At 39.7% G+C, this 17,625-nt stretch overlaps 1 protein-coding gene across 1 annotated transcript in view; it reads right to left on the reverse strand.

Annotated features, from left to right (window-relative positions):
• Positions 1-17,625, reverse strand: part of LOC138300789 (cadherin-23-like) — an 834,147-nt gene that overhangs the window by 753,481 nt on the left and 63,041 nt on the right. The window contains exons 3-5 of the mRNA XM_069240562.1: positions 11,322-11,450; positions 10,661-10,789; positions 2,979-3,206 (exon numbers count right to left, since the gene is read on the reverse strand). Of these exons, the coding sequence (XP_069096663.1) occupies positions 2,979-3,206; positions 10,661-10,789; positions 11,322-11,450 (486 nt within the window). The remainder of the gene's footprint in view (positions 1-2,978; positions 3,207-10,660; positions 10,790-11,321; positions 11,451-17,625) is intronic.

The following is a 17,625-nucleotide window of genomic DNA, read 5'->3' on the forward strand; positions in this document are numbered from 1 at the left end:
AAATATCCTAAAGCCCTTGCGACTTGTCAAATGAAGAAGAAAAAGAGTTGTGAGGCCTCTAGTTAAGCCCATGGGCAGGGAACCGCTCTGTTAAGAAACATACTGATCCTGTTAAAATCATATAACAGTGCTTTGGATATGAAGTAACCTCCAAACAGATGTAAAAATGGTCTTATAAAGTCTGTGGGGCTACCTTAGTCCATTTCAGTCTGTGCCCTTAATCTATAGGTTTGATGTCAGAGACCACATGGCCTGTTTTCCTCATAAAATCCACCCCTTGATGTCACTCAGTTATTAATCGTAGAGGATTAAGCTCACTGAACAATCAAAATAATCTTAAATTGCTTTAAAGTAAACTAAATAAGCTGAAATCAATATATTATCAATAATAGAATTTGGGGCCAGATGTAGCAAAGGTTTTTACTCATTCTGTGTCTATGTTAAAAAGTGTTTGTACATATGGCCCTTGATTCTCTCCCAGTAAATGTAGGGATAACATCTACAAATCCTGGACTCCATATATTATGGTTAAGTAGTACCAGGTTACGGTCAACCAAGATGGTGCTCAATAGATCTCCTTGTCTGGTATGCTCAAAATGGCAATTTCCATCTAAGAAGCTCTCATCTCCAACTCAACATGGCTAGGAACACAATTGCATTTTAAACATTCCAAAAAGAATCATCACAAATGGGGTGCATAGCTTTTCAGAAAAATCTATCAAAAAAAGTTTATAAGGCCAATAAATGATTAGTGTGGTTATTCTGTGACTATGAGTTGTAAATATTTATCACTAACTAGCTTGGAGACATCGTAAAAATGAAGTAGACCACCAATAAAAACTGTGAGATGTTTTACAGGTAGTGCCAAGAGAAACCAATGTGAGTAAACCAACCTTTGAAGAGGGCGTAGCCGAAGAAATGAAAGAAATATATCAATCTATAAAAAAAGCATTGCCTGTGTCCCATGGGTCTTGTAATCTCACAGTAAAGTGACCTTTTAAAAAACTCAGCCATCTACCATCAGATTGCTTGTGGTTTAGGCCTGCAATGTTCCAATTCAAGAGATTAAACGATAATGACGGAAATTTGACCTGGTAACTTTCCATCAACACTTTCCTGTGTCTCTGTACTCCCCTCTCCCCATCTGCCTGTCACATCAGTGCATTATTTTATTTTTTAATTCAAAGGTAGTTTCTTTCAAATTAAGTCTTAATGATGGACCTCCTGTAAATATTGCTACCAGAGGAGTCGATTTGGGAGGTAAGTGAAGTCTGTGTTTATAATTCATTGGTCTTTTTGGAGTAGCAAAAGAAGAGGGGTTGCCTTCCCTTTTCACTTTGTCACCTCCATCTGTGTTTCTTGAGTTGGGATTGACCAACTGATTGTTCTGCAACTGGGTCAATGAGGATTTATTCCTCTTGTGGTTTAAGCAACTATCTGCTATACCCTCCAATGGAGTAAACTTTTGTCCACTAGTTTTCACTCTAGCCTGTACAATTCTGGACATGTTGGAAGAATGAGGTGGGTGGCAATTCTGTACCAGGATACTGTGGTAATCTTGCAATTGTTTTATTAGCTCAGCACAGCTCAACACATGGTGTATACTATCAGCCTCTGTTTTCACTTTGTCAGTCAAGGTAGGGCCCAAATTCATAAGAATAGACTCTAGCAAAGACTTTTTGTGAAACAGGATAGCTAATGCATTCTTAATTAGCAATTCGTCTTCCCTAAGTAGATTATTCAACAAAGGTTCTACACTCGACTTTATACAGTTTGATAAAAAAGTTAAATCCTCTTTAGCAACCAGGGGCTACATGTCCACCTTTGGAGAGATGCTGTCTCCAATTGTGTTAGCTTTCCCTGAAGCAGGCTCTTTTTTACACCCATATCTTTCTTTTAGTTTTTCTTTTTCTTAGCTAGCTGAACAGATGTAAAAGAGAAAGTACATGGTTCAGGATGAATCTCAGCCAATGTAATCCCCATTTGAGCTTCCTTCCTTAAGTTAAAGTGACTGCATTGGTTTCTGGTTGAGCCGATGGGTTGGAATAAAGTTGGAACTTAGTCCCATGTAGTTGTGACTCTCCGCTCAAGACACAATGCACTTTGTTCTATTTTGTGCATATTATAGTGCTCTCTGTTATGAATATATTTGACTTTTACAGAGGAGAAAGGAATTCATGCAAGCCAGACCTGCCCTCATTTTTTTACAGATGTTGCACAATGAGTATATATGTTCTAATGTAGCATATTTTTAGTAGGTGCAATTAGACTCCGAAAGAGAAGAGGTTCACATTGACTGATTTTGGAGATTCACAAATTGTACTGGATCACTATGATTCGCACTATGATTCGCACAGCCAACGACAGGGAGGGTCACTTAATGACAAATGTTTTCTTGGAAATATTTGTTTTGTCGGAGCTCGGTCTTGTGCGAGCAGACACTCTATATTCATAGCATTTTTAGGGACACTGATAATGCCATGCAGACCATAGCAACTCTCACCTATATTTGCTGTTGTCATGTAACACAATTAGAAACTGAGACTGGGATATGTTGAATAATGGCATTGAAAGTCATGGACTCTGGACATTAGAGTCTCAACCTCTGGGGCTGGGTGACATGGAAACCTAAGAAGGTAGGCTCTGAGACAGGTAGCTACCAACGCTACCAGGGGAAACAATAGCATATAGAATAGGTAAAGACACACACAACTGAGGCTAGGGAAGGTCACAACATATTTTGTGTTACAGGGCTCACCCTATAAGGAACCTACAACAAGCATTCCAGACTTCCTGGTTGATTACATAAAATACAGACATAGCATAAAACTACCCGGTTCTGTTTCATTTGCTTAGTCTGCAGCTAGTTCTGCCTTTGTGCCAGCGTATGACAACACTCATCAGAAAGTTCTAATATTGACTGCAAGTACAAAGGTATATATAACACTGTCCACCTCAAAGGATGTACAGGAACTTACGGAAAGTGGAGGTGTGCCTTCATCCTCCACAGTAACAATTAGATGATAGAGGCTCTTCTCTTCGCGATTGGGAGGAGAGGGCCTCGTAGAGATCTCACCAGTAGTACGGTCCATGCGGAAGGTGAGAGCCTCATTGCCCTGTACGATGTAGTAGGAGAGGACTTTGTTGAGACCAATATCTCTGTCAGTTGCTTGAACCCGAACCACTAAAGTTCCTCCACCAACATTCTGAAAACCAGAAGAAAAATTGAAAATGAGGATACAAAACTTCTGAAAATGGAGAGTATGTAAAATGAAAAAAATCGTATTTATGTATTCAACATTTTAATGTATTAGGCAGACGTGCTTGTTTAGTAAGAAGCAAACATGCGCAGTACTCTCATTTCTGACTGCTTACTTTAACATTAACACGTGTTATATTCATTGTGCTTGCTGTCAGACTTTTGTCACAACATCTTGAGATTTAAATTCTATTGGTAAAATGAAAGGCCAACGCTTATCTCATCTAGTATGCTCTCACTCACTCCACGAACCCAGATTCAGCAACTCCGTTTTGTCTTCTTTTGTTAGATTCGACAGATTGTGCTTCTATAACTAAATTCTGCGATTTCTTCCCATTCAAAGTTTTGGAAGATTTTTTATATCCTCGTTCTCTCTCATTTGAGTCATTTCCTTGTTTTAATTTTGTTGAGCTTCATTAAAAAAACGTATTGGATGTGACTTAGACAAGATGGCATAGACAAAATGTTACATAGAGATTCGTTGTGAGGAAGATGGTGAGGTATTGACCACAGCCAGTAAATACCATTCCCTCACTGAGGTATTTACCGGATTCTAAATTAATCTGAGTTTAAATATAGAAATGAGGTTTAACATGAAAACTGGTGTTTAGTGCACCATATTCCACATGTTTTGCGCCTTTTTTTACCAGGACCTTTTCTCAGATAACTTTCATCAGGTTTGACCTGCCTAAATGTATCAGGGGAAAAATTAGATGGTGTGAATTATCACACAACTCTTAATTCTGATTCCAGTGCAAATCCCTGTTTGTGCACGAATAGGAATTGGGCTTCTAAAGATGTGGGTGAAATTTAAATTACGGTGCATAGTTTGATTAATTTAATACATTCTGCTGTATGCTTGTTAAGCAACATTACTGAAATGATTCCATTTCGCTATATTGTGGAATTAGGACTGTTCATTGTAAAATTTTCCAAAGAGCACATGGTAATAAGGCAAACAGCCAGAAAGAGACTGGCTGTTCCCTGCGTCTTCATGTTACTAACAGATGCTGGGACACATTTTGCACAAAATTATAGCACTAAGTGAAGGTTTTGCATATGAAGTAATTACATGTAATCTGACCTAATTCATCCCAAAATCCTCATAATCACGCAACAGCAAATTACACAAATTTTGTACAGCACTACGTAAAATAAAGGCCTAACACTGATGAAAATCAACGATATTATGGTGTAAGTAAAGTGAAAGCAGTGGAAAACCAACATATGTACCTGGAGTGCATAACGTCTGAAATTGCATTTTTGTATTTCCATTACTTTTCATTGACTTTTGCACCAATAATCAAGTTGACCAAGTATTGGAAAATGTTGTTTAGCACAACTAAGTGACTGTAAATGTTGATTTTGCACTTTTCCGGTGGTGCAAATATCACTTCAAAATAACACCAGAATAATCTATGTTATTCTGCTGCTGGATGATAATCAATTCTGATTATCACAGGTTCATCCACATGCAACTCACGACTGCAATTCTTATGTTTTGTTTTATGTCTTAGACACTATTTTTTCATCATCATGTAATGGTGGGAAGGGCAGGCATAAATGTTTTTAAGGCTGACACTGCATAGCGTGATGAACATTGTTCTAACTTACCATACAAACTACACACAACTATGCTCTTCCTCAGAGAACATATTGCCACAATTACATGCCAAGCATTGGCAAAGAAAATAGATCCCGCCCTTGAGACCTATTAGCTCTCCAACAAAGGAGGTGGTTGGGATGGTGTGGGGGAGAATGGGAAAAGTAGCACACGAGTTAGGGAGCAACATGGAGGGTAGGGGGAGATGCACAGGAGCGACAGAATAAAACAAAACAAGGGTAAATGGAGAATCACATGGGGATAGAGATCCACAAGGTGCACGGGGAAGGGAAGCACATAACGGAGAAAGGTGGAAAACACATGCAATTTCATAGAGTTCTTAAGCAAAAAATCGTGCACAGAGGAAAGACACAATTAAAGAGGTTGTGCTCCAGGGCAAGGAAAAAAACACAAGATGAACAAGGCAAGATATTGAATGATAAGCAATTCAATTAGAGTGACAATAAAGCCAACCAATAGTAAGCAATGGGTGGGCTTTAAGCCCACAGCAAGTTCTTGGCAGACACACAATAGAGTTTTTGCAATCAGCTTCAGTTTGGAATAAAAATATCTCTGGTCAAGTAGAGCAATCCTAAAATGTGCCATATCACGTATTACAAGGCCTTGTTCAAGGCAAAAATAGCTCCTATCTGCATTGCATTCTAAGTTGTTAAAGAGCTATGTGGAAAGGTAAAAATGTCCTAAATAGGACTAAAACGATATGCACAAAACGTTGAAAGAAGTGGAGGGTTATCCATTTTAAAACCTTTCTAAAGGAGCTTATAGCTCAATGACCTTGTTATACCTCAATGAATAAACAAGATATTGCATTGTTTGCTTCTTCTGTTGTTACTGGTTAAACATTCAACTCCTTTCTGAGGAAAATGTCACAGAATATTATGTTGTTCGGAAAGGATTGGCAAAGCCAATACGTCTCGTTTGCATTTTCAATGATAAGCCAAACCAATATCTTTTGCAAGTGTTTCGTTTTCCTTCCATTCAGGAACTTGTACATCACATTCATAATAGGCAAAGAAATGCCAATTTCTCCAAATGCAAATAATACAAGTTTTGCCAAACGTCTATAGGATTGTTTTAATGTGACAACAAACACAGGAATTCACATATGCGGTTTTGCATGTTAAAACCAGACCTACAGGGTATGCCAATGCTGGGAAAAATGTAGCAGAAAAGGATCGCTTCCTCAAAGTAAATAGAAGAAAAACAATTAAATGTGCCAAACAGTGTGACGATTGAGTATACTTTTCATATAGAGCATTCTCACTCATGCATTTAAAAGGAAGCCCTCTATACATATTTTTAAAGAATCGGTAACAATTGGCCTTGCAGACAGCTGAACTATCAAGCCAAACCCTTAAATAACAGATATCTTTCAAAAACTCTTGGATCCCTGATTACAGGCAGAAACAACACTTTGTCGAGTTTCTTGAAACCTTTATAGATGACTATGTACACTAGTTTTTTTCTAAACAGGTCATGACATGGAAACGACTATGATGACTAGTCTCAGTAACATGTTGGGACAAGGTGATGGCAGCTCTATTTCAAGCTCACCCTTCTTTATTTGTTTTTCCTGCACCTTGCAGACAGAACCTTTTTCTGAGAATATGGTAATGACCTTGCTCTTCTTGGGCAGTGCTCTTAAATGGGTTTGCTTTTATCAATGTTAAATGATGAGCACCAGATTTGTTTTTGGGGCTTTTTGTCTCATCCGTTGGTGGTCACAGATAGGGTGCCAAAGGAGTCCCATCAAACACTCGCCAATTTCTATTATTCATATGCAGATACCCATGTTCATGCTTATGTTTTTCAGATGACTGTCTACGTACATGCTCAGGCCAACTGGATTCACCTGTTTGTCATTGGTTCACAAGAGCAAATTCACAATGAAGGGAGGCCTGATGACGCACAAAGACTATGTAGTATTTTTTCTTTTCAGTTTCATATGGTGCAAACTCAACCTGATTTAAGGTGAACTTTTAACTGCAGCCCTGCAAAGTTTCCCAAGGTCATTTGTGATGTGCTATTCTAGTCCAGGAGTTTATTTGAATTCTGGGACAAATTCCATAATTCAGATGAAGAACCTGGACTCGAGCAGACCATCACGTATAGACCTGGGAAGCTTGGCAGCTATGTAACTGTATTACAACCAATTTCACACAGGGGGAGAAAAACGGAAAGACAATGTGGACACCCTCAATAAAATCACATTAGACAAGAGGTTTCTCACTATCATTGTTTTTTGTAGACGTTTCTAATCCCAAAGAATAGCCATGAATTGTCAGATACTATCAACATAATAAAACACTTCTACTGTTTTCAAATACAATTTAGTACACTTAAATCAAACAGAATTCAAAAGCATTTTCTTTTGTAGTCCAGCAATTTCACGTGATGACATGAACATGACACAACCAAGTCCCAAAAATTATGGGGCAGATTTAAGAGCCCCTAGCGCCGCCTTAGTGTCATTTCTTTGTCACTGAGGCGGCACTCAAGTGGCATTTTCCCCATGCCATATTTACAATGTAGTGCAATGCATGAATTGCACCATCTTGTAAACCCTTGCACCTCATTGTGCCTTCACCAGGCATAATGTTTGCATGGGGGTTGTTCCCCTGTTAGGAGGGCCGAAAAAATGGCACAAGGAAATCTAAGAGATTTCTTTGCACCAGTTTCTTCAGCACTTTTACCGTCTGCTCAGAGCAATCATTAAAAGGTGGCATACCATTATTTATAATGGGTCCCTATGCACTCTACTCCTACAGAGTACATCAATAGCACCATGGTGCGCTGTAATGTGGTGTCAGTAGTGGGGTGCTAAGGGGCACAAGAAAAGTGGCACTGTACTCTGTGCAGCGCCACTTTTCTTAAATTTACCCCTATGTGATTAATAGTAATTCCGCATTTCCAAAAAAGAAATGACTGAGTTCTCTGTGCGTCTTATTAGTACTCCTTTTTTCACCCCAACATCATTCATCACCTGCACAACCCATCATGGAAGCCAGCCTGCACCAGTTCCTTTTTGCTTGCACTGCCACCAATATAAGGGCCTCAGGGTTACATTATAGTCTACTGACATCTTGGTACACAATCATTAATCCCAGTAGAAAGAAATTGTTAATGGATCGTGATTGTGCTTTTCCGTGCAATATTTCCAATAAAATAAATTTTGCCCCTTCTCTAAGCACACTATCCATTTGTATAGTCAAAAACCTACTGCTGTTCAAAGCCCCCACAATTTTGGGCAAAGCTAGAGGGCATTAAAAAAGTCTCCTATTTGAACACAACTTCTAAGGCAGAGGTCATTGCTTGCTCTCCGTCTTCATCAGTTTTTTTCGGTACTTAATGGAGTTCCATTTAGCAGAACTCCGCAAACTCCCCCCAGGCCTAGTCATCAGCATATGATATGATGTCTAATCCCCATCTCCTGACGATGTTAGCCAGAGAAGCCATGTGCACATAAAAAAACAATAACATAACAACAGTCCCAGTGGTGCAGGGGGGTCGCTGGGCTACAGGAGTCCCTATGAACACTGTGAGCAGCCTGCGGGCCCCTGGCCTGAGAGCTCCTGACTCGGGCAGGAGCACGGGGGCCCCACTCCATGTATTTTACAGGGGTGCCCCATCAAATTTCATTACCCCCACTATGAAAAAGAGTCAGACTCAGGGTCGAAAATCAGAGAACACCACAATGTATGGTTGCCTCATCAGGTGTATATGGTTGGAGATAAACTGCCTGAGTACTTTTTGTCAGGAAGGAGCCAAACCATTTGAGAACCTCAGAGTGTATTTCAATATCTGACAGGCGGTTTAGGAAAACGGCATGCAAATTGAGAAAGAAAGCCAGCTGTTACAAGTGAAAATGAGTGGGGTCAGGTGAGGCTTATAGTGAAGCAATCAAGTGAGTTGCTTCCAAGTTTTATACTTAGCAAATGTGACAGGCAAGCTGCAAAAGAACCATCACTACAAAACCCAAAGAGGCTCTTTCTCCACTTCCCAAAATGTTCTATGTATGCACCTGTTGGAGCAGATATGCTAATAAGAGAATATTCTAATGATTTGCGTATACATGCTAATGAGAAATAATGACAAACCAAACTAATAACTAAAAATAACGTGCAATGATTAAAATGTGCCCATGGGGAGTGGTCACCATGAATGTTAACACATACTAAAATAATGTGAAATATACATTTTTTCATTAATATGCCATAATTGATGATATAATCCATGTTTTATGATGCTTCGTATCCTTAACTTAGCCGAACTAAGGCCTGGTAGGCGCTGGGCCTTGCTTGCTTAACTGTGGAGACGCGATGAGCTGCAGAGGACTGGAACTGGAGAAAAGGACCTTGAACTGTACAGAGTTCAGATGAGCTCTGCTATAATTTTCTGCAATGTACCATCGGACAGGAGATGATCAGAACAAATGATACAATTATGTGTAGAGTAGACTAAATGCACTTTCCCAGGACTTGAACAATGGAAGCACTGACTAAAAGACTGTGGACAGCAATTTAGTTACCTGTAGAGCCGGATGATATTCCCATCAACAGAAGGACCAATCATATTAATGGAACTTGATGCTTGAACCAATGCAAACCAGTGGTAAACATAAAACTATAGGTTAGAATCATAACCCCTGATGAGGTTGACCAATTAGCAATTTGTGGGAAGGACTGAGAGACCCTAATAAAAAAGACATGACACAAGAAGGGAAGAGAGAGCGGAGAGGCAAAAGTTGATGACGTCGGAAGATGCTGTCCGAAGTGCTGATCATTGGACTTACTCTCTGTGAGCCTGATACCTTGCTGATGACTGATGACCTGGAGACAAAGACTGACTCGTTGCTGATCTATCTTGGATAGGTAGCTATAAAATGTTGACTGACTAATGTAAGCTTTTTTTTCTAGGACCAACTGCGCTGTTTTAAAATGTTTTTCTCTCTTAGATGGATTTTTCCAAATTAACCATTTTTGGCTAAATTGTTTTTGCATGAAGACCGGCATGCTGATGCTAATTTGAGATAGGCAGGCTGAAAAGGGTGACTTAATGGTGACGGTAGACTGACTGACTTGCATTGCTGAATTATTCAATGTTAAAGGATTTGCTGATTTATGATGATGATCGTTTTTCGCTTATCAATAACACTTGGTGAAATTGTTGCTCATGAGGCTAATAAAGTTTGATTTACCATAAAGTAGAAATAAAGGTTTTGATTAGAATTGTAACTAAAAGGGAATAAAAACGATTGACCTTTTTGAGAGTGATGGTATTTTCTTGTTAGATAAAGATTTATATGGTGTTACTTTCTGATTATGATGTTTATTGATGTTCCATTGGTTACCACTTGACTAGGATACCCTATGTGATCCAAAAGATTCATCGACCTATACGCATCCCCTTGTAAGTTTACTTACTAAGGACCAGGCGCGCTAGCACACCTAAAACTTTTTCTCTCTTCATATGAAGGACCTATGAACAATTTTGAAGATTTCCTAGTGCTTATGTTTGTGTCAGTGGTGGTAGGATGAAAAACAGAACCTACAAGAGCGAAATAAAGAGACAGGTGGTTGAAGGAAGAAGCATGAGATGGTGTCAAGCCTAGGCAGCCTTAATATTTGGCAATCCTGGAATCAACATAGTCTGTGGCAAGTTCCTAGAAAATCTTCAGGTCCCAGAGTATGTTTATTTAATAATATGCAGAGACTTCATCTACGTATTGACAGGGCATTTACTTGTGTTGCACATGCAAGCAGAGTGCCAAGCCATACCTCGTTTATGCTGACGTTATAGCCAAGTGGTCGCTCAATGACTGGAGGGTTGTCATTCACATCAAGGACATTGATGGTCACTGTGTGCTGGGTTCTGCGTGGTGGAGAACCACTGTCGGAAGCTTGGATCTACAATTGCATCGAGAAACATTATCACTACTCTTGATGTCACCAACGAAACAAGAGTTTACAGTACAGTAATTAAGAAACTGTTAATTCGCTAATGAGGAGTTTTGGGAGACAACAGTCCTGTCCCCTGAAACTTCATGCAATATTGTAAATTCTAAACCACAAAATGACAGTTTGTTTCAACTATGGTCTTTATATAAACAATTCTACTGCTCACAGAATGAATGTCAATAATAAAATACAAATGTTGCATTCCACAATTATACTGATTTTCATCTTTAAATTTAGTATTTAATCGGTTTGAATATTACTAAGTAAAAAGACCCTTAGCGCTTGTTATTTTAAACTGTTAGATCTGAGTGGCCTATACAGATTTAATACCCAAATTAAGTTTAATTGCATACTCCTGCACTGTGGGCATTCAAACACTATCAAGCATATCTACCAGTCCTGCTGCTGGTAAAGGAAACAAGCAACCAAGGGTTTCCAGCAGACCATCAAATAAATGCTACTAGTGGGCACGTTCTCTCACCCTCAGTACGTATTGATCCAGCAACTCCCTGTCCAACGATTTAACCAAAATAATCTCTCCATATGTGTTGTTGGTTGTGAGAATCTCAAAGGTTTCATTTATGTTTCCAGCTGTCAGTGAAAAGGTCACCTGCATAAAAGAAAAACAGAAGTTAAGAACCACAAAAATGTAAGATTTGGAGAGGGTGGGAGAAAAAGAGGCAAAAGAGGTATGCAAAGGAATAAATGTAACTGAAACAGTAGTATAAAGCAAAAAATGTAGAAAATTAAGTAAGACGAGTGAAGTCGATGATTAGCATTGCTAGAAGTTAAACAATGGAGATCAAGTTAAGAAACCCATTCAAGACTGTGGGTGAAAATCGTTTTTGAGACAGATGTTCCCCAACAGGTAAGGGGTACATACTGATAAACAAGTAGGAAAATACCACATAATATAAAAAGCTCAGGACATATATAGCATGGGCCCTGTGATCAGTCACCACAAAATATAACAAGCACGTTGCCTCACTGATCACTCGCAATGTCCTCCTACAACCCAATGTCCATCTTATTGAAATTATATTTGCTTTACGTCTATAACTGCATGTACAGTGGCAGGCATTATTTACAATAAATCTAACCACTTCAATTTGTTTGAAATCAAAATCTGTTCGATTACATTTTAAATAATAGTATTCATCAGCAATTTTACAAAAAGCCTCCACAGAATAACGCAAATGTCTATAGAGTTAAACAATCAAATAAATCACTAGCATATTTAAATCTCTTTTGCAACATGTGTTCATTATAAATTTCCAGATATGGTATATTTTTAAAAATTAGGGCCTCATTACGAGTCTGCCGATTGGACAAACCGGCAGCAGACTCGCGGTGAGGAGACTGCCACGGACGTGGTGCTATCCCCACCAGCCACATTACAAGGTTTCCACAGGGCTGACTGGTGGAAACCAAGGTGGAAACTGTGTTGCGGCATTGAACTTGGCTCCACATGGAGCCAAGACCAGTGCTATCGCAAGGGGGGCCCCCAGCACCCTAAGAATGCAAACCAGATAGTGTGTATTCTGACCATGCTGGGCAGAGGAGACCCTGCATTGCCCCCTCCATGGGCAGTGTAGTGGCCCACAGCACCCTCAGGAATGCACACTGTCTGCAAAGCAGACAATGCACATTCTGGCGGTGCTGGGAGGGGGGCCCTGTGCTGTCATTCCATGGGCAGGGCAGGCTCCCCGTGGCCCTCTGCACTGGCTTACCGCCAGCCTTTCCATGGCGATCAGACCGCTATGGAAAGGCTGGTGGTAAGTATAGTTGCAATCAGCCAGGCAGCACTGAACTCAGCACCACCCTGGCTTAGTACAACTCCGACCGCCATCGGACCATCAAGAATCATGTTCCCGGCGAGACTGTGTCCCCTGGCGGTCCAACCATCAAGGTCATAATGTGGCAGTTGGACCACTACAGTTGCGGTGGTCCGACCGTCAAACCGCCAGCCTCTTAACAAAGCCCTAAGTCTCATTATAAGAAGTATACTGGAAGAAACCAGCAATCATAACTTTGTTCCACCTCTGATGACAGCCATCTGGTTAGACAGCTGAACCTCAGCAAGAACATTTAAATTATCCAGTAAACACAATTTAGAAAGGGGTAGGGACAAGTAGTGAAATGAGTGTTGGGCGGGAGGACCAACGTAGATATCAGACATAACAGTTGTGAATAGTCCCATACAGTACAATATGAGGGTATCTCTAGGAGCTGAACCTGAATATAAACTTACCTTTATTAGAACCTAATCGGAGTCATAATCATAAACATTATTTAAAGCATAGTAAGAACAAAATGACAGTAATGATAATCATCATAAGAAACTTCAGAGTCATTGCTCCTTCATATTTATCCAGTGTATGTGGCATATGCAATGTGTGTCTGAAACATAGCTCAAATTAGAAAATCCAAGGCACAAGTGGCAGATGATGTCTTGTATTTTTCTGTTCAATTCTATGAACGAGTGACATAAAAGAGAGGGAACTAGAAAATGAGCGAAAGGACTCTGTCCCTGTAGTGAATTAGGAACACACAACCTAACAGTACGATAAGATACATTGCAGCCATAATACTTGGTAGAGAGTCAGCAGTATTGATTGGGGTTTATTAAGGAGGTGTCATCCTATACATAGTAGCTAACTATATCAATGTGTTAGGTGAATAGCCATGAGGGTCACAGTGGCAAGCAAGTAGTGCCACTGTATTGCAAAGCATTGTAGAACAGGTGTCTAATTATTTAGCAACGACAAAGAACAAAATTTAAGAGCATTCCTTTTTACTGCTGGAAAGGCCCTCCAGATCCATCAAACATTTCAAGTTTGTTATTAATTCTGTATGTTATTCACCTCGGTGGGAAAACATATGTAGTTTGACCAGTCACTCATTGCTCATAGGTATGGAGCCCTGTTGCCAATGTCAGAGAATGCATATTTTGTCCACCACTGATGACGTAGCTAACCGTCTGAGTGGTATGTGTGTTTAAGTCTGATACATCTGGCATGTCAGGGAGAATTGTTAGATGTGGGGATCTATAAGAGACTGAAGGGTTGCAAATGGGACCATACTGCCTACCAATATTGTTCTAAGGCCAGACAGGATCAAAGAATGTGATACAAGACACCATTGTCACATCACATTTCTAACAATGGCCATAGGATATTAATTTAGCTTGTTTCAATATCAATGAGGTTTAATACCAGTCACTAACAATCTTGAAGTACAGGAATTTTACTCTGGATTCCGTGAATACCCAGTCATGGTCAGATAGTAGAGCCACCGAATCCCCAGGTAGGCAGCCTTTGCCAATGTAAGCCTAGCCACTTTAAGGACCCAAGTAAGGGGTTTTAATAATAGTTCAAACAGTCCAGTGACCAAACTCCCCTTACCAGATTCTTAGGCACTATAGCATGGAGGAGGCCAAGAGTTCCACAAATGGGGGTTTTAATGTGGCACAAAGCCAGTGTGCCAACTGGTGAAATCTCCAGTGATCAGCATCATAAACACAAAATTCAGTTTTCAGTGCCTTTAATTATTTAAGAAGGCCTCTATGCTACATGTTTCAGGCCACTTGCACACAAGAATGCCCAGTAAAATGGTTTGGCGGCTATTTGTAATGCCACATTATACCATATTGGTGCCACAAATGGGGGTTTTAATGTGGCACAAAGGCAGTGGGCAAAACTGGTGAAACCTCCAGTGATCAGCATCACGAACACTAAATTCAGTTTTCATTGCCTCGAATTATGTAAGAAGGCCTCTAATATATAGTTTAGCTACATGTTTAAGGCCACTTGCATACAAGAGTGCCCAGTAAAATGGTTTTCCAGCATGCCACATTATACCATATCGGTGCCATGTTATGGAGAAATATCCATGAGCTTATATACAGTACGCCACGCTGTGACAGTCGCAAACTGAGTCAGGTTCCTGGAAACCACCCAATTAGTGGTAGCTAGGTAGGCTGGTAGTAACAAGTTTAACTATCCCAGAAGGTGACACTCGAGTAGAACCCGCACCAGTGCTGTACTTGGGCTGCACATATGAAAGGCAGCTGGGAGAGATAGATTGTATGATAGCATATGAGGTAGGCATAGCCCTACTGCTGTGGTATTTGCCTAAAGCCTATCAACTCTCACCATGGTTTTAATGCCCACTCAAAATGTATGATCTATATCCTCGATCCGAGACAGCAGATGCTGAGGCGCCTTTAGGAGAAACAGACCAAAAACACAATTAAACCTGGGAGCTACTGTCATGTTAATCATCTGTATTTTTCCCCACTATGACAGATCAAATGTGAGCACTTCACAAAATCTTGCTCGGTGGGGACCAGCAGGGAGAGAGGTATGTCCTCCACCGTGTCCCTGAGGTCCCTATTAATACAAATATCCAGATAGTAAAATCCCTTGGGGACTCACTGCATGGTATAACCATGCAAGCCAGCATTAATGGTCACTTTGTACATAAGATGGGCTTCACATTTGGCCCAATCAGACACATTTGAGAAGTTATTACTAATATGCATGGCTGTTGCAATTGAGGTCTCTGGATGGGACAGAAAAATTATAATATCATCTGCATACAGTAAGGCCTTCCCCTATCCTATCCCTTTAAGTATATACTTCACAAGAAACCTGCATAGCCATCTATAGGGGCTCTAACAAGAGTAGGAAAAGGAGCAGGGACAGGGGGCACCCTGCCAGATGTAGTGGCCTATCTCGGTGGTGCCTCACATTGAACATCCACAATTAATTTCTGTGGTAGATCAGTTGTACAGGTGGCCTGTCAATTACCAGGTCTGGTGCCAATTTCCAGTCCCCACCCAATGTGTTAGACATTTTCCTAAATGTGATCATGTATCTAGCAAGATGTGCCAGGAAGTGGGACTTATTCTCATTGAGTGTGTAAATCAATCCTACAATAATGCCTTCCCATGTATAGATCTTCTCAAGCACAGATCTACTCTTACAACTAGGTGTAAATCTCTACTTTTTTTGCTATTCACCATTTCACATTGGAGATTTACACCTAGTTCAAAACTTATGGATTTCCACTGAGGGGGTAGAGACTCCTATCGTTGAAGGTATGAGTGAAAAGTAAAGACTTTAGTGTAAAAGAAAGAGTTAACAGCTTTCTGCCTGACCTCTCCACCACTTTGGTTGAATATCTACCTACCAGAAAATGTAGGGGGGAAATGTAACAATTATTATTTTAAAAAAAGAATGTAAAATAAAAATGTAAAATAACAGTAACGATAAACTAGGACTACTTAAGAAAATATACAACAATCTAGCTCGTAACATTAATTTGTATTAAACTGTAAATTAACTCAAACCTATTAAATATTTTTCTATTATTATATTTGAAAACTTTTTTTTTTTATTAAAACCACCCACTCTCTTTAAAATGTATATTTTTAATTCTTTACCAAATTTGGTCATAAGTTATGATTTTAATTGCATATAATCATTTTTACACTTTTCTAACTGAGCTAAAATGTAAACTCACGCATTTTAAATGAAGGTGTATTATTAAATTACAAAATAATAACATTTAGATTCATTAACTTTAAACAATATTAGATATACATTTTAAGTTTTGTATTTAATTAAAAATTTTATTATTTCATACGAAATGTTAGCGTTATAGTCACCTCCATTGTGCTCTGTGGAAGTATGCTGCAGTATCAGTGAGTGGTTGTCAACAATGATCGACTTACTCCAGGGCTTGGCTAGGGTATGTTTAATACACTGCGTCACTATTCGAGCAACAGTCGACTCAGTAGTGTATTTTGTGAATGGCAATTGTGTTACGCTGATGTGAATATTTGTGTTTTATATTAGCATGCTCCCCCTAAACCCCTCCTTAAATTTCCCTTAACTCCATCCATTTTGTAGCCATCATTCCTGGTTTTGGCAACACTCCCCCTTGTCCTTCTGCAATTACTATTAAATCCTAACCGTAAATGTGTAGACATCTCTGCCACCGAAGCATAGTTCTCCATATAGAAAAGTTATGAGGGATGAAAGAGGAGATCTCTTGTCCGCGGTTTGTCCTTCTGATTGCTTAACTGCATACACCACAGCTCATAGCTATTGGCTTGTGGCCATCAATTAAGGCAGGACAAAGTGTTCCCTACAATGAATGTTTCTATGGGCTTTAATGGTAACTTTGGATGGTTGCTGAACCTGTAAACTGTTCACACTGGACTCCATTGGTTGCCTCATCAGAGAGACATATTAGTAAGCCAGATTTTAACATCAGACTATTATTGTTGAGTTTCCACTCCTACCCTTGGTTATATTTTCTATACAAGAACGGGAGGTGCTGAGAGGAGACGAAGCGAAGACTCTGTCACACTTCATTTTTAACTTGATACTAATTGCACGCATGGAGATCTGCATTAACTTGCTATCAAACTCCCTTCCTACCCTTACAGAGTGGATCAACTCAGCGAAAAGTATTGGTAACCTGGACTGTACCAGCACTTTGGAGAAGCAAGATAAGTTGTGGGTACCACTTTTATCTCTTTCAATAGGTTAGCCTTTTGCTTTGTGCAACTTTGGCCATAAGATATGAAACAATTATGTGTTGTCATATAACTATAGACAAGGCACAGCAAAGGAGGTTATGCGGGTAAACCCTGTTTTCTCTTTCCTTGAACTTGATGAATGAGATCAGGCTTGAGACGTCAACATCTATGGGGGCTTGGGGCTGTGCCCCCTAAAAGTATGGTACTTCTGGCCTTTTGTCATAGATGAGGACTA

This window comes from Pleurodeles waltl, chromosome 6 (genome assembly GCF_031143425.1).
Source record: "Pleurodeles waltl isolate 20211129_DDA chromosome 6, aPleWal1.hap1.20221129, whole genome shotgun sequence".
Taxonomy (NCBI): Eukaryota; Metazoa; Chordata; class Amphibia; order Caudata; family Salamandridae; genus Pleurodeles; species Pleurodeles waltl.